Source organism: Ciona robusta, chromosome 6 (assembly GCF_009617815.1).
Source record: "Ciona robusta chromosome 6, ASM961781v2".
Lineage (NCBI taxonomy): Eukaryota > Metazoa > Chordata > Ascidiacea > Phlebobranchia > Cionidae > Ciona > Ciona robusta.
In genome coordinates this window covers 140,293-155,616 of record NC_143240.1, presented here as the reverse complement: position 1 = coordinate 155,616, position 15,324 = coordinate 140,293, and the positions used below count along the sequence as shown (strand labels likewise).

General features: G+C 33.1%; 3 protein-coding genes across 4 annotated transcripts; 1 reads left to right on the top strand and 2 right to left on the bottom strand.

Moving 5' to 3' along the window:
- The first annotated feature begins 413 nt into the window (after positions 1-413).
- On the top strand, positions 414-2,220 carry LOC149734580 (EF-hand calcium-binding domain-containing protein 10-like). Its single transcript, XM_089879654.1, has 4 exons — positions 414-708; positions 1,470-1,634; positions 1,857-1,947; positions 2,007-2,220. Exons 1-4 carry the CDS (start codon positions 588-590, stop codon positions 2,047-2,049), a joined length of 420 nt encoding a protein of 139 aa, XP_089735780.1. The 5' UTR covers positions 414-587; the 3' UTR covers positions 2,050-2,220.
- LOC149734579 (small ribosomal subunit protein uS12) lies at positions 2,128-5,239 on the bottom strand. Its single transcript, XM_089879653.1, has 4 exons — positions 5,069-5,239; positions 4,694-4,853; positions 2,704-2,824; positions 2,128-2,315 (listed from the first exon to the last, which is right to left on the bottom strand). The coding sequence occupies exons 1-4, from the start codon at positions 5,070-5,072 to the stop codon at positions 2,169-2,171; spliced, it is 432 nt and encodes a 143-aa protein (XP_089735779.1). The 5' UTR covers positions 5,073-5,239; the 3' UTR covers positions 2,128-2,168.
- A 2,203-nt stretch (positions 5,240-7,442) lies between these two features.
- On the bottom strand, positions 7,443-14,925 carry LOC149734578 (NFU1 iron-sulfur cluster scaffold homolog, mitochondrial-like). 2 transcript variants are annotated; one of them, XM_089879650.1, is made up of 8 exons: positions 14,763-14,923; positions 13,959-14,152; positions 12,129-12,273; positions 11,373-11,436; positions 9,857-9,995; positions 9,287-9,399; positions 9,083-9,223; positions 7,443-7,761 (listed from the first exon to the last, which is right to left on the bottom strand). In XM_089879650.1, exons 1-8 carry the CDS (start codon positions 14,831-14,833, stop codon positions 7,735-7,737), a joined length of 894 nt encoding a protein of 297 aa, XP_089735776.1. In that variant the 5' UTR covers positions 14,834-14,923; the 3' UTR covers positions 7,443-7,734. The 2 variants fall into 2 exon arrangements, with proteins under 2 accessions (XP_089735776.1, XP_089735775.1); XM_089879649.1 differs by lacking the exon at positions 7,443-7,761 and adding an exon at positions 7,768-8,911 and having other exon boundaries at positions 14,763-14,925.
- Between the last annotated feature and the right edge of the window lie 399 nt (positions 14,926-15,324).

The window sequence follows — 15,324 nt, the reverse complement described above, 5'->3', positions numbered from 1 at the left end:
ATGAATCATAGCGACACCAACAGTACAGATGGTAGAATATGTTTTGTGTTAATTTTCCCCGGAACTTTTTTAGTCGGTACGTATTTATTGGAGCTCGTATTGTATTTGTTCCGAGCTATCGGAACGAATATATCACGACACCAGATGGTCTTTGTATTAGATCCGACCTACTTCGCATGCGCAGTAGGTTCTCGGCGCATGCGCAATCGTGCACGGTACCTCTTTAAAGTCAATAGGTAGCAAACCCAAACGTACACTATTTTTCCAAGTTTGTTCAAGCTTTTAATTGTTACTGGATATCAATTAAAATGTTAGGAACAGTTTCGGTGGTCGCATAAACACATGTAAAGTCCAAGTGGTCTGACATCTACCATATATCTTTTGTTTACAGTGCATAAACGAACAAAATAGGTCAATATTATAACAAGAATTTAAAGGTGTATTTCGTGCCCCTCAAAACGACGAAAAATTTCACTACGTGCACAGTAGATGGTTCTTGAAATTTTAAACCTCTATGGTTGTCATAGACAACGTTGGATACTTCATTTTCCCAAAACTCACATTTTCAACTGTTAAAAATATTGAAGATGGTTTCCAAAATGGAGAACCAGAATCCTCGTGAACTTGAAGCTGGTACTTACTTGGAAAAACATCGAGTACTAGATTTGCTCGATAATATGACCTCCATGTTAATATTCGGGAGACCAGGTATCTGAATACATTATTGTGTTGTTTATACATAAAGCTGCTTTTACAATAAAAAGTAATATACTACCCTTAATTTCGTGTTTGTAAACACACATGTGATAAGACACACAAAACGAATTGTTCAGTCTCTATCAAAAGCACAGAAATTAATAATTATTCTCTGGTATGAACGTGTATTGAAAAAACAAATCGATTTATATTTTAAGTTTTTAACTGTACTTGTGGATATAGCAAAAGCATAATATTGTACTTGTGTTTTTATCCAGTTATAGTTTCATACTTTCATAAAAACCCTTTAGTGTTGTAATCTAGATTTCTATGAACTAAACTGGGGGGTAACAACCGGTTGTTGTAACATGCAGATATTTTGGGATTTTTCTGGGTAACTAATAAAACTACGAGTTGCAAATATTTTGGTTATTTCAACCAGAAACGCTATGCAGCTACGTATAATAGATGTCAAATGACCATACAAGTTTAACAAACTAATTTTTGGTCCGATACCTCAAATGGCTTTTTAATTATGGTCAAAAAACCAATACGCAGTTGCACGTGGTTGCAAATATTTTAATAATTCAAAAATCATTTGAAATAGTGAATGTAACTGTAACACATTATAAACTAAAGTAGATAGGTTATAGAATGTCAATATTCATTCAGAATGCATATTTTAAGAGGTGTTCTTTTTATCGAATGATTTAAAGTATGATTTCAAATTAATAAAGTGACAACAATTGAATTTCCAAACTACTATATTCCAGATGATCCAAAAACTTTCCTTATTCAACAACTTGAAAAGCTAAAGATTGCAAAACAGAGTGGAATGTATTATCCCTGCCTGTTTGATGATAGCAACTTGACCTCAATATTTGGAATGCTGGATCCAACTAAACGAGGATTTATTACAAGAGAACAATTTGTTGAAGGTAAAAAAACTTTTTCATATTTTACCTTTTCAACAGCAACTCAATCTTAAGCATTAGTAGAAAATATTTGATGAACCAATTTTATTTCAGGGAAGTCATCATTTTTACAAAAAGCCTAGTAAACTACTATCTTTAACTGAACCAAATCGCATAGTAACCCATCACTATAGGCCTGTTATTTTTCTGTTATAATGGTTTCTAAAGGAATAAGTTTATTTACAGCACTATCTACTCTTGGTGTGAAAAACTTTGATGAATATCCACCTGGATCTGAAGTTAATAAAATAACTCTTGATACTTTTCTTAGAGAATCGTAAGTTAACTTTATATCTAATGTAAAAACTTCTTTTTAACTTCATTTCTTTCTTACAGGAAACAGGGCTTGACTAAATCTTCATCTACGTTCAAACAATGAATATTCTTCTTTACATTTTGTTCTCCATATTTCTTTCAGGTCGATACATTTTATAAATATGGACTTGCAATAAAACCATTGTATTTTGTGCATGGTTTATTTAGCCAGCATTAAATATTTTATGATCGTGGTCGTTCTTTTTTGCCTGTGAATAAAGCATGAAGTGAAACATTTGCCACTTTTACAATTTTAAATCGGACACCAGGGATGTCACCAACAGCGTGACCACTTCGACCGAATCCAGCAACAAGAACTTCATCGTTTTCCTACAAGAAATCAAAAAATCAAGATTACAGCTTATTCTGCAGAAAAAATACCACAACAGTGCTTCTGCCTTCTTCACCCATAATTAGGCAGTTATTTTAATGTAGTTTAGTAACTAATGGTTGTTCAAAAAGGCTAATTGCAACACCAGTAAAGTTGTACTATACATCTGTACTTAAAAACAATTGCATAAAAATGGGAATAAAATATCAAAAACCTGGTCAGATAAGCAGAATAATCTTAATTAAAACCTTAAGCAAATAGACGATTAAAAAACAATGTAAGAGATCTATTTTTATTTACACTGCTGATCACAGTTAAACAAGAGTAAAAATAATCAAGCAAACACAAAATTAATTTGTGTCAACACCCGTAGAACTAGAATCCTACCTCAATATAGTTGAGACAACCATCATTAGGAACGAAAGCTGTGATTTTCTTTCCATTCTTGATCAGTTGCACTCGGACACATTTTCTAATAGCTGAGTTTGGTTGTTTAGCTTCAACACCACTACAAATATGTTTCATTGTTAATAAAATCATAAATTATAAACTGTTTTTTCTTTTTATTTATTTAACAAAAACTTTTATTACAAACATCCAACATGAGATAAGTAAATAATGGAAGCATTTTTAAACTGATGTTTTTACGCCACAGCGCCACACATTAGTATACTGCGTAATGTCTGATATTTAAATAGTTTTAACTATGTGATGAGTGTTATGGTGAAGCTTTAACATGCGTCATGGTTTAAAAAGTCATAAATATGTATAATGTTTAGGGCTGTGGAAAAGTTAACAGTTAAACGGTTAACCACTAATAGAAAGTTCAAGTCGTTACCCTAAATATGACATCATAAAGCATACAGGTATATCAATATCTGTCTTATTTACACGAAAGGTGACAGAACGCAGCAACGCTGTGGCTTTGATCGTGCCCCACAACTGCAATCCCATCGCCAATCTCGATTGTTAATAGAAATACCACAGGGTAACTAGTTTTGCAACATTATTAGGGTGTAATAGACAACCTAAATGTTTCCCTCAGCCAGGCAGTATGTTTATTATGCAATAGCAAGCATTGACATGTGGATTCATTACATCATAGGAGTGATCGTTTAGCCCGTCAATTAAATACGACATAACAGCAATTCTCACGTTAAGTATTTGCATCATAATTGCAATTCACACGTTCATTACTTAGCCGACTGGTGCTTTAAAACAGGTTTGAATACAAATAAGAAAGCATTACTTTGACCTTGAGGACATTTGCGTGTGTATTCATAGTCCATACGCACATTGTAAAGTTGCCTTTAAATTCGCAAAAGAAAAGCGATTAAACAAGACACCTTTATTGTAGCGGTTAAACGGTAAAACTGAACGGTTACTGGTTAAACAAAAATTGGGAAAATCCACAGCCCTATGATGAATATGCTGCCTGGCTGGGGAAAATATTGTAAATAAAATATTAAACAGCGCTACTTCTAGAACAGATCTTTGTTGATTATATTTACTTTTTTATTTGTCTCTTCGATTACAGTAGCAAAGATTTAGAAATATTTTAAACGAGAAGGCAGGATGCAGGCTATAGAGACAAAACAACAGTTGTTAAAACACGCTTACAGTTAAAAACAGATTATTGCGACCTACATTGTTTGAAATGCGATACAGCGAAAAATCCTCGTACGTATTACCACGTCCATGTGTAATTGGATAGTGTCACAATACCGCTTGTTATGTTAAATAGAGTCATTCAATACGCAGATAACCGCAATAAAAGAACTAACTACGTAACAATATTACTTGTGACGTAACAATGTTTCATATTTAGAAACATGTGGAATTTGTGGTTTATGGAGTTAAAAACAGAATATGTATGTATTATTATTTACAATTTCACGTAACTTTCATTGCATCACGGAACAACGTGCGTACGAAATGAAATTTAAAATATTTGTTTCGCGTAAAATATTTCCGCATTCCTTACGCATTTCCGCCGCGGCCATGGGAAAATTGTACACTGCACTCTTGCGGGCTTGACGAAGGGCGCATACGACATAGCTACTGTGACGTCACTTGCCGGGCAATTAGATTCGACCGTTTCTCATTACACAAACTCGCCAAACCTGCGTAATTTTAATTTGTCTTATCCCTAAGTAATTCGGAATACATTTTCGTTTGTATGAGCATTTACAAAGCATGCAAACGGAAAACAAAAGGTTGCAAAACCGAGGACTTAGTTTTTTTCTGGTTTTTGCAACCCTAACGTTTAGTAAAACTTTACGCCTATGACTCCAACAATTTGAAAAGCGGATATTTGAATATTATGTGCTATAGGTGTCCCATCTTACATCACATTACAATTTATAAAGAGACTCACATCTTTTCAAGTACGATCCCTTTTGCATGTGAAGCTCCTCCAAAAGGATTGGCTTTTAAAGCAGTTCCCAAGTGAGACTTTTTGTAATCCTTATCGTGCCATTTCTGATCACGACGTCTGTTCTTCAACTTTCGGGCACAACGAAGACCACTGGGTTTACCTGTTGCAATTTTACGTGTCGTGATTATTCATACTACTGCTATCTATTTTACAAAGGTTTATGCAGATTTTTGGTGCAAAGGGAAAGTAACGCATAAACAGCAAGGACTACAAGAATTTACATTAAATTTGTCTTCAAAGCAAACATATTACAAGTTATAAAACTACTTTAACGGCTTGGTTTTAATTTAAAATCAATAAGTTCAAAACACAAACCCATTTTCTCACGGCGTGTAGTAAAAAGGAACGACCCACAATGCAACGCCGACAACTACCTAAATCAGATAAGCTGTAATGCCACGTTTTGGTATGTTTTCTATGGCTTTATTTTGGTGGTGCTATTAATGCTGGCGTGCTAGACAGTTAGGTACAAGAAACAGTATTCGTCGGCGTGTTTGTTGCATAAAATTAATGTAAGGGCGTTTAATTATTTCACAAAAAACTTTTATTATTTACACAGATCTGACAAAAATATCGAAGTTCGAATTTTCATTATCATCACCTTCTCTTTCCAACAGAGTTTTAAAAACAAGTCGGTAGTCCAACTGTCGCTTTTAGAAAAACGTTAAAAATAGCTTAGCCTTTGTTTATCTTATAAAACGTTTTATGCGAAATTAATTTAAAATGACTCCTATTAAATGACTAAAATGCCACAAGTTGACACCTTCGTACCCCGTTCTTGACATTGTTTAACAAAGAAAACAAATTACCGATGTGTGTTTTAGACTTACTAATTCTTGAAGTCAAGGCTTTCGGATAATTTACCGAAAAACATACATTTCCCTATACTTGCTGTCGTATTTTGGACACAAATTGGCGTTCAGTTTTTTCGTAATAATGTGACGTTTAGTTGGTCTACTTGAAGTTTCTCTGGCTCTGCTCACAAGTACCGCCTGCCCGCTAAATGTAATCGACAAATAAACATGTCAGACTTCATTTTATATCGGTCATTGTAACTACCAATACCGCCATAACTTATTAATTATAAGAATATCGTGCGTATAGGCTTAAACATACTGACAAATAAAAGCGAAACTACAAAGCTACACACATAGTAATTCAAAAACGGGCACGGTGTGACTGCTATGTGGCATCCGTGTCATAAGGACTGTCCACCGACTTTTAAATCGACATCTAGTCCGTCGAGTTAGTACATTAAGTGGGACACATTTCAACCTAAAGGACTCCTTAAAGGCTCAAAGGCATAACAATTTTGAAAGTTAACGCAACACCTGCAATACAAAATGATATAGTAAGGATGTTTTGAAATATAATAGGGTGGGAAAGATGAAACACCGTTTCATTCTGTTTTCTGAGACGCAAATGAACAACTCTCTAAGAATTATAGAGCCGGATAATCACGACTCCCATAGGCCGTTGTTAATTGTTTAAAACTCGATCAGGATATTTGGATATTATGTGCTAAATGTGTCCCGTCTTTCACCACGCAGCTATACTTAAAAAGGCCAAGGATTTCTAACTATTTGGTTAAAATAAAAAAATAATATGAAATGATAGACCTCTGGGTTTTAGATCATAATAATAACAATAATCATTAATGTACGTCAGTGACAGCTTTCGATAATTTAATTTATTTAGGCGATTTTGAATGAATGAATGTTACTTGCTCTATTTTTTGGCCAGAAAAGGACAGTCGTTATTACACGGATTAAACACCTTGTGCCAGCTTACGAGTTACCTTCTTTGTTATTTTGTTGTTTTTTTCCCTTTTTATGTATGGCTGATAATTTGGACAACCCATTAGTGACCATCACTGGGTTAGAGCAATTGCCGTAAAGTGTCTTACACAAGGACACATAGGCCAACAATGGTAGCAGCGACGAGCCTTGAACCCAATACCTCCGAGTTAAAGGTATGGGCGCTAACCACTTATTTGGTACGGCGCCAGTGTCGTAATATAGTAGGATGGGGGAAGATGGGACACCTTTAACACGTGACATCCAAATGTCCTGAACAGGTTTCAAACATTTTACAACGGCCTATAGGAGTCCTGGAAATACGGTTTTATATTTCTTTAAATGTTCTTTGTTTAGTATCAAATGCGACGAGAAAATAGAATGAAAAGGTGTCCCATTTTTCCCCACCCTACTATATATATTCGTTCCTATTGGTATATTCGTACAGGGCGCTGTTTCATATTTGATATATTTGTAAGGGCGCATCTGTAAATTATAAGTAAAATTTGCTTAATAAACTAGCACAAAATATTTTTTTTAGTAGTCCTTACCTTTTCTATGCTACAAACAACATACCAACTCATTTTTGCTAACTTTAAATCAAAAACTAAAGTTTTAACGTGAAAACGTCGTGTCTGGGACATTTTCAACGGAGGGTTGTAATAAATTCGGATCAAGTGGTCATTGTATTTGCATGCGCAGTAGTTTCTAGGGGCAAGCGCAATAGCGCGAGATATACACATATATCAATCGGGACGAATATATCACGGCACCAGACTTTTCTGTAGAATTGTTAGTTTGAAGTTAACAACCCACCACTGGGCTGGATAAATTACTCTTAATTGAACTACCTTTGTGATATCAAATTAGCACTGCGTTACAGCAAAACACAATTAAACTTTGGAACTTGATTGTATTATAAATATTTACACATTTTTCACATCAATTAAGGAAACAGCAAAAAACAAATAATAACACAAATCAAATCACAAACTAATGAGAAACAGTTACATATTAAATCCATGAATTCCGACACAGTGTTTTAAACACAACTAATGTGGTGGTTTAAAGATAACAAGTATGGACGACGATTTATTGCAAGTGTTTCAGCTGTTATTGTTCATCAAGCATACGGCTGCATGATATTTAACTGAATAAATAGGAAACGACGTAAAGAATTGTTCGTTACAATGTAGGGCCTTTTGATGATATCTGTTAATAAAGGTACGATTATGTACAAAGGTTTCACGAAAATAAAAACACCGAGTTAAAAAGTAACTTGTACGAAGTACACGTATATTATACTTGTTAGAAAAAATGGTAACTTGATAATCTTCGCGTGGCGAGAAAACGAGTCGTTATAACACGTGTGTTCACTTTCATATATCTCGTGTCAGCTTACGAGTAACAACGAAGTTGACTTTGTTTTTCTGTATGGTTGGCAATTTATACAACCCGTCAGTGAACAACGGGTTTGAGCAACTATCATATAATGTTTTGCCTCAAAGGCCCAAGGTGCTAGCAACGAAGTGTTTTAAACCGTATAACTTCTGAGCTAGACGGAGACGCCTCACTGTGCAATGGGCCAGGGTTAACTATATCGCATTATGAATTGCTTAGAGAAATTTTTGCCAACTCGATAAATACTAATTATGTGATAAATAGGCGGGTTAGTCGCCAACATTCATTCGATTTTTTTGTAAAAATATACATCGATTGTGACAACTAGTTAAGGTTTAAAGCAAATGCATGAAAACAAACACTAAGAACAAAAGTTCGACAACAAATTGGAAAGGATCACATTTACACATTCTACATATCAAACAAAAACACTTTTCAACAAAAACAATAAATAAATTTATCATTCAGTATTTTTAATCAAGACTGCTAAAAATAGGGTATGATAAGCACGTAATATTGATCGTCGTACGTCGATGGCGGATCGATGATTGAATACGCAATCAACGATTGATGGGAAACCAGTAAACGACAGCGGGCTTTTGGGAATTAATATCCAAGCCTAACTAATTTACTTTTTCAGATCAATTTTATTTATCCAATTATTAAGTGTCTTTAAGACATGACCTTATATGACACAATCGATGGAGTGTGTGATATACATGTCAGTCTGAACACGTAAATTTGATGCAAATCGCCAGCGACTGTAATATTTCGCAATTTTAACTGCAATTCCGAATGTGACTCTTGGTTTAAAGATGAAACAATTGTTAACGTGTACAGTATTGTTTAATTCTTATTTAACATTATACGCGGATTTATTCGTTACGTTTACGAATATATTTGACTTTATTCATAGCTTCATGTTACGGCTGTCGTTCTGCGATAAATTCTCGTCTCTTTTCTGATTTTAGGTAAGAGAATCTCCGTTATCGTGATTGGAGTGATAAACAAATTCATGGTGTATTAATACGAGCCAACGGCCTTTTGGCTGACATTTAACACCAAAAGCCGCAAAATTAAAAGACGCGAATTCAATGATACATAAAAGAAGACGCATTTACATTATAGTTACCTGAACAACAGATGTAACACAAGGTACATGATACTGAAGTAGAAGTAGAGTGGCCGAAGTAATAGCATTGGTGGCTTTAGGTGTGTAGAGACAAGAGCCGAGTAACAACACATAGACCGTTCCATTACCACGATTAAAATCCTGAAAACATATGTTTGTTGGATTGCGAATCTATGACAAAACAATTGTTGTTGTGGTGCTTACTTTATATATGACGTCACCTCCTTCATCTTGTACAGTTGGTCGGATGCGTGAGTTGATGAGGTCATCAATGACGTATTCTATGTCATCAAGTTTACCGTATGCAACACATTCACCTGTATGGTTGTAAGTCATCGTTTATTTATCCTTGCATGGCATAGCAAAACTACGAGTGTTCTATTGCATACCATTTTTAATGGTTTGTAATTTTTTAAAAACATTTTGTATGACTGTAAATCTGGACAATCCATTAGTGACCTCTGGGTTGAAGCAATTACTTCCAAGTTGTTTGCACAAGAACACATGTCATACCCCACACCTTTGATATTTTAACCTGGTATCCAGTAGTAACAAGTCAAGTGCTGCAACCACCCAACCACGGTGCTTGGTTATTATGCGAGCACATTATGCATTAAGCATTAGCACATAATGATTTTTGAATATAAAAATATTAATAATAACTTTGTTTGTCACTTTAATTACGGTAATGAAGATTTAAAAGAATTTTAAACAAAAAGAAAGAAAATAGCAACAAAACAAGATTGTTAAACTACACGAACAATTTTGACTTACCTGATTCTTTATGGTAATGTAACCTCTTCGATTGATGGTGTGTTGTGGTTGGGAGTTGAGAGGCAAAGAAATTGATCAAAGTCGCTACAATTATTGGTTTAATTGAACTCCATTGTGGAGATAAGGTGTCTGTATTCTTCTGCATGTATTAGAACAAGTTGGTTAAAATTTGTTGAATATTGATAACCAATTAAATTTATTTACCTTAGAGTTGGTTGCCATTAAGATTTACCAACTAATTAATTGAATGAAATTACATGGAAATGGAAGAAAATCATATTATACAAGACCTGTGCTAATTAATCTTAATGGTTTTAAGTTTTCTAAGTATTATATATTTAAATGTTTATAACGGTGTACTTTCCCAAACAATTTATAACAAGCAAGCTTTTGGAAATTGGTCTTTTGGGAAAGGCTTAACAATCTGTTAGCCTGAGTATTGATTTAGGTTTGCAGTTGGACAAAGAAATGTTACATTAAAGCAGCCAATAAGCATACAAGAATTTTATATGCATATAAAATATCACACATTTGACCACACCAATACTTTTTAACCCCGTTGTCACAATCTGGCAACACTAAGTAGGCACTGGTAGCCAATTAAATTAATTGAGTTGAAAACTTGTGTTTTACAAAGATTATTGTTGTGAAAGTTGACATTTTATTGTATGCTTATAAATTTTTTTGGGAAATGTAGTTTAAGTAATTAAGTCTGTAAATGTTCTGTTCATTCATGTTTAAAATGCAAATTCCTTATTATTTAGATCACAAGTAGAGGTTAGATTATGAAAAGCAATATTCTAATTAAACTGTACATGGGAACACTGTGAAAAGTGGTGCAAGCGCAGATCAAGCTTGGGAACCACTGCTGTTCGGATAGAGAGAATAAATATTGTTCTTTTCAAGCCGTTTGGGAATTTTTATAATTGTGAATCATCATGAATCATGATGAAGTATAAACATAAAATAATAAATAATTAATGAAAGTAGTGACTCTTTATGTTAGTTTACCAACACAAATATTCTGAACTGTTTTTTGTTAATCAAACTAAGTAACAGTGGGCTAAATATGTAATGATGAAATCCAAATGTGTATATTGTAATCGCCTACTCCACAACATCATATTTTATCCATATTAGAGTTTCTTAATCTGTGTGGACTGAAGCAGACCATGGTATGAAGCGAGAATACACAATTAAAACTAAAGGGTTTTGATGTGAAAAATTTTAATATATTATTTATATATATATATATATGTTTTGTTTTTAAAATTTGTTGTAAAATACAGGATTTAAAAAAACATTGGATCCAAGTGTACGGTGACCCTAAATGTTATTTAACACTTATCCTACTGAGAATATTAACTTGAAATAATTCCTTAAACTACAAGCTTACAAAGTTAGTACATGGCCCAGATGGCTGTTCGTGTACATACATAAGATGTAACATGAGTAACAACACTGAGAAACATAAAATATTTATCAAGCAATCAATGAAAGGAAAGTGAGAAGTTACCTGTACGTGGATGTGTTTTGTAAACAATGTAACGCTCTCAATGCCATCTATCTTCATTATTTGTCTGTTTAAAAAAATGAAATACTATGGAACATAATCCTTATTATTTATATATTATATATACATAATCACTATTTAAAAAAAACAAAATAAAAAAATCGCTCTTTTAATAAAAAAATAGCTTGCTAAAATAGTTCTTTTTAGAATTAAAAAAATATATATGAAGCGGCAATAACCAAAACTAACATGGTATGACATACCTAATTACCTAAAAAAACACAGATAGGTAGGAATGTAAGATCAAACAAATGTTCTACTAAAATTTTAGGTCCATAAAAACCATCTAACAAATCTAGTCATAATTGACCTAACTTTTAAAAAACGAAGAGTACATTTAAGTGATAGGTCACAATACCATTGTTTTCTAATTGGAAAGTGGCATTTTTCCAATTACCACGCAGACCTTGATCAATATATTACATGAATGTGCCTGAATCTATTTTACGACTTCATTGTTTGGTGGATACTAGTGCACACTACTTACCCATGAATTTAATGTGCATATGAATATATATAATCATTTCGTTGAACCATAAAATGTGCAATTATTTTCTGTTTTTTTAACCATATGTATAATGCAATTACTTTACCAATTCTATCCTAATTTCTAAACAACAATAAATGTTTAAATTGAACTTAGAATTAACAACTGTACAATCAGATGTTCTCTAAACGCCCCAAACTCACTATCATTACCTTACTAATGGTGAATGATAACAAGGATGTCTTGAATGATATTTAATCTTCTGCTCATTTAAATTGTGCAACACTGGACAGCCTGGATGGAATATCATGGACCTCCCACTTTCAACTTCAACTGAATGGATGTTCAAACTCGGAGCTAAAGATCATGTAAGAAATATAAGTGAGGTGAACGCTTCTTAATATTAGTTGCATATAGCAAATTGGGCACAGTAAAAGCTGCTTAGGTTGTGACAAAACACAAGCAGTTAGTAGAATTTATAAAAAAAAATATTTGTAAATGTGTTTTAAAAATTGTAATTAATTTGTGGTGCATACTAAAGCTACTAAGCTTAGTTTTATGGAGCCTCAAACATTATACAGTCTAACTTTACTTTAACGCGTTTCAAACTTCAAGTAACTGTAAATGATAGACTTTTTATAAAAAAAAAAAGGTATATATACCTGCAAATACTGCTGATTAATTTGAATTATTTGTCTTATAAAATGCCAAGGAAAAAACATGCATAAAGCCATAGATTAATATAACACAACATGGTTAACCAAATGAAATTGGATTTTAGGTTTATGTACAAAATAAAATGATAGACTGACATACCTAAATATTTCTGCTTGTAGGGTTATTATTACATGACCATGCAAAAGACTCTCACAACATCAAAGCAATCCAAACATAGAAATGATGAAACAAATATCAACATCTTGTTTGAAGGTTACCTATGTAATGTGGGACTGTAAGATATTTTTTTGGGGGGGAAAAGATTGCTAAATAGAGTTATAAAAGGGTGGGGGAAGATGGGACACCTTTTCATTCTATTTTCTTGTCCCATTTGGTAGTAGACAAAGAAAATTAAAAGAATTATAAAACCGTATTTTCATGGCTACCGTTGAATATTGTGAATTTGTTTAAAATACGACCTGAACATTTGGATATTATGTGTTAAAGGTGTCCTGCCTTCCCCCACAGTACTATATATTTATATTTGCATGTTTTTAACAACATGCCTTTTCTTAATCATGGCAGCTTTGTCTTCTAAATACAGAGGTTCCTAAAGTGGGCGCTATTAAAAAAAGGTTGGGGAAACACCACACTAAAACAACTTTTAATAAATTTCTTCATATTAAAACTTAAAGTACACTACTGTACAACACTCAACACACCGTGCATCCATTTAAATATTCATATCAACACACATATATAATTTTAAATAATCGTAAATATATTAAATTTAAAATACACCACTGTTTCCAGACTTTTTTAGAAGATGTTTTTAAAAATGTTTAACATAACCAAAACCATGCAGCAGTTCAACTACATGCAACAACAAGTCACAAGCATCCATAGTTGCTGTAAACATAATATATTCTTTCGTATATACTGTACATTGTACATATAGGGGCCTAACATGGTTAGACAAAATGCAAGATATGTGTATATACCCTAAACATAAATCAGAGTATCGACTATCATTTGTAGACTACCCAGTAATCAGTATAAATGCATAAACAATTGAATAGGCTAGTCTATATTACAAACATGTCTTAACGTAATCACTATACAGTAGTGATAGTGCAATGATCAGTCTATTTACCAAAAAAGCTAATAATGTGACATGAAAAAAGTTCATGTTTTCACCGACACAAACTTTTATCTTTTAAAACTTATGTGTGCTTTGTCTTTTTAAAAGTTAGGCGCCTATAATACTGTATAATTTCAAATATTGTTCTAAACACAACCAAACAAGAAATGATCATGGAGAACACATTGTTCCTACTAAAGGGTTTTAACATACATATATATATATATACAAATAAGTTACCTACCATTTTTCACAACAACAAGACCAGGTCTCGCAACCATTATATTCCGACTTAAGACATTTCTTAACGCTGGTTCTTCTTCATAAATATTGTAAGTGTTTCCAGCTAGTTGTTCATAGTTGCATTTTGTTTGGTTAAGAGTTGGTGCTTTAGATATTGTGTATTTGTATTGATTGCTTCGGTGGATTGTAGAAACACTGTTTAGCATATTTGAAAAGTTAATATTTTTAACAGAAGATTTATTCATTCTTCTTAAAACAGGTAATCCACATTAGCAAAGTCTAATCTTTATCTGTTATGTAACTTGCTTAATCGTCACTGGGTGGAAAACGACGGTCGTCACATACCAGTTACAAATAATGTAACTGTCAAACTGTGTGCGTGGTTGTTTTAGACAAACTATTAGTGACCACTGGAACCTGAGTTGGAGCAATTGCCATAAAGTATCTTGCCCAAGGACACATGCGCCCACAATCCTAACAGTGCTAAAGGACCTTAAACCATCACCTCTTCAGTTAGAGACATGCTGAACACTGAGCTACGACAGCAGTGTTATTGCAGCTTAAGATATAAAAACTGTGCAATGCAATGTGAATCATACTTGTGTATAGAACTGACTAAATCACTAAGTTATCATAAAGGCCAAACAAATTAGTTATACAATCGGTATTTTGACAAAATCATACTCTCAACCTGAGAAACTCACTATAAACATTAAACACTAGCAATGATAGGAATACCTGATACATTCCAAACCAAGGTAGCTAAGACAGTTTAAACTGTCAATAAAGTCGGTATAAAACTCACCTTACTTCTGATGTAGATTGCCGTGAAAAGGGTGTACAAAACATGGTGGAAATGGAACAGTTATAGAACATTATACATCTAATTTGATTTTTAAACCATCCTATACTTAAAACTCTACTCTAAATGTAAAGTAAACATTTTTATTCCTTGGATTACCTTAAATTAAAAAAAGGTTTATTCCTTGGATTACCTTAAATTAAAAAAAGGTTGTAACTTCCGCACTGAATAATATTTATATTAAAAAGTATATTAAAGAAAGTATATTAAAAACAAAACCAACAAAACATCCGTTACTACCATAATACTGGCTTACTACGAACAAAAAACTACCCCTGACATTCTGACAGAATCCTCGATAACATTGAAGTCCAGTGATGCTTAGCAAATCTTGTCAGAAAAAAGGGTCAACATTTAGCGCTACAACGTATCCAAAGCTTTTTTCTATAAAATTCATGAATAAATAATATTCTTCGGCAAACATTAATATCCATAATTCATATTTTCGAAATTATTTTTTATTTTACTAATGAATTTAGATTCGTACTACCAGTAGAACGGACCG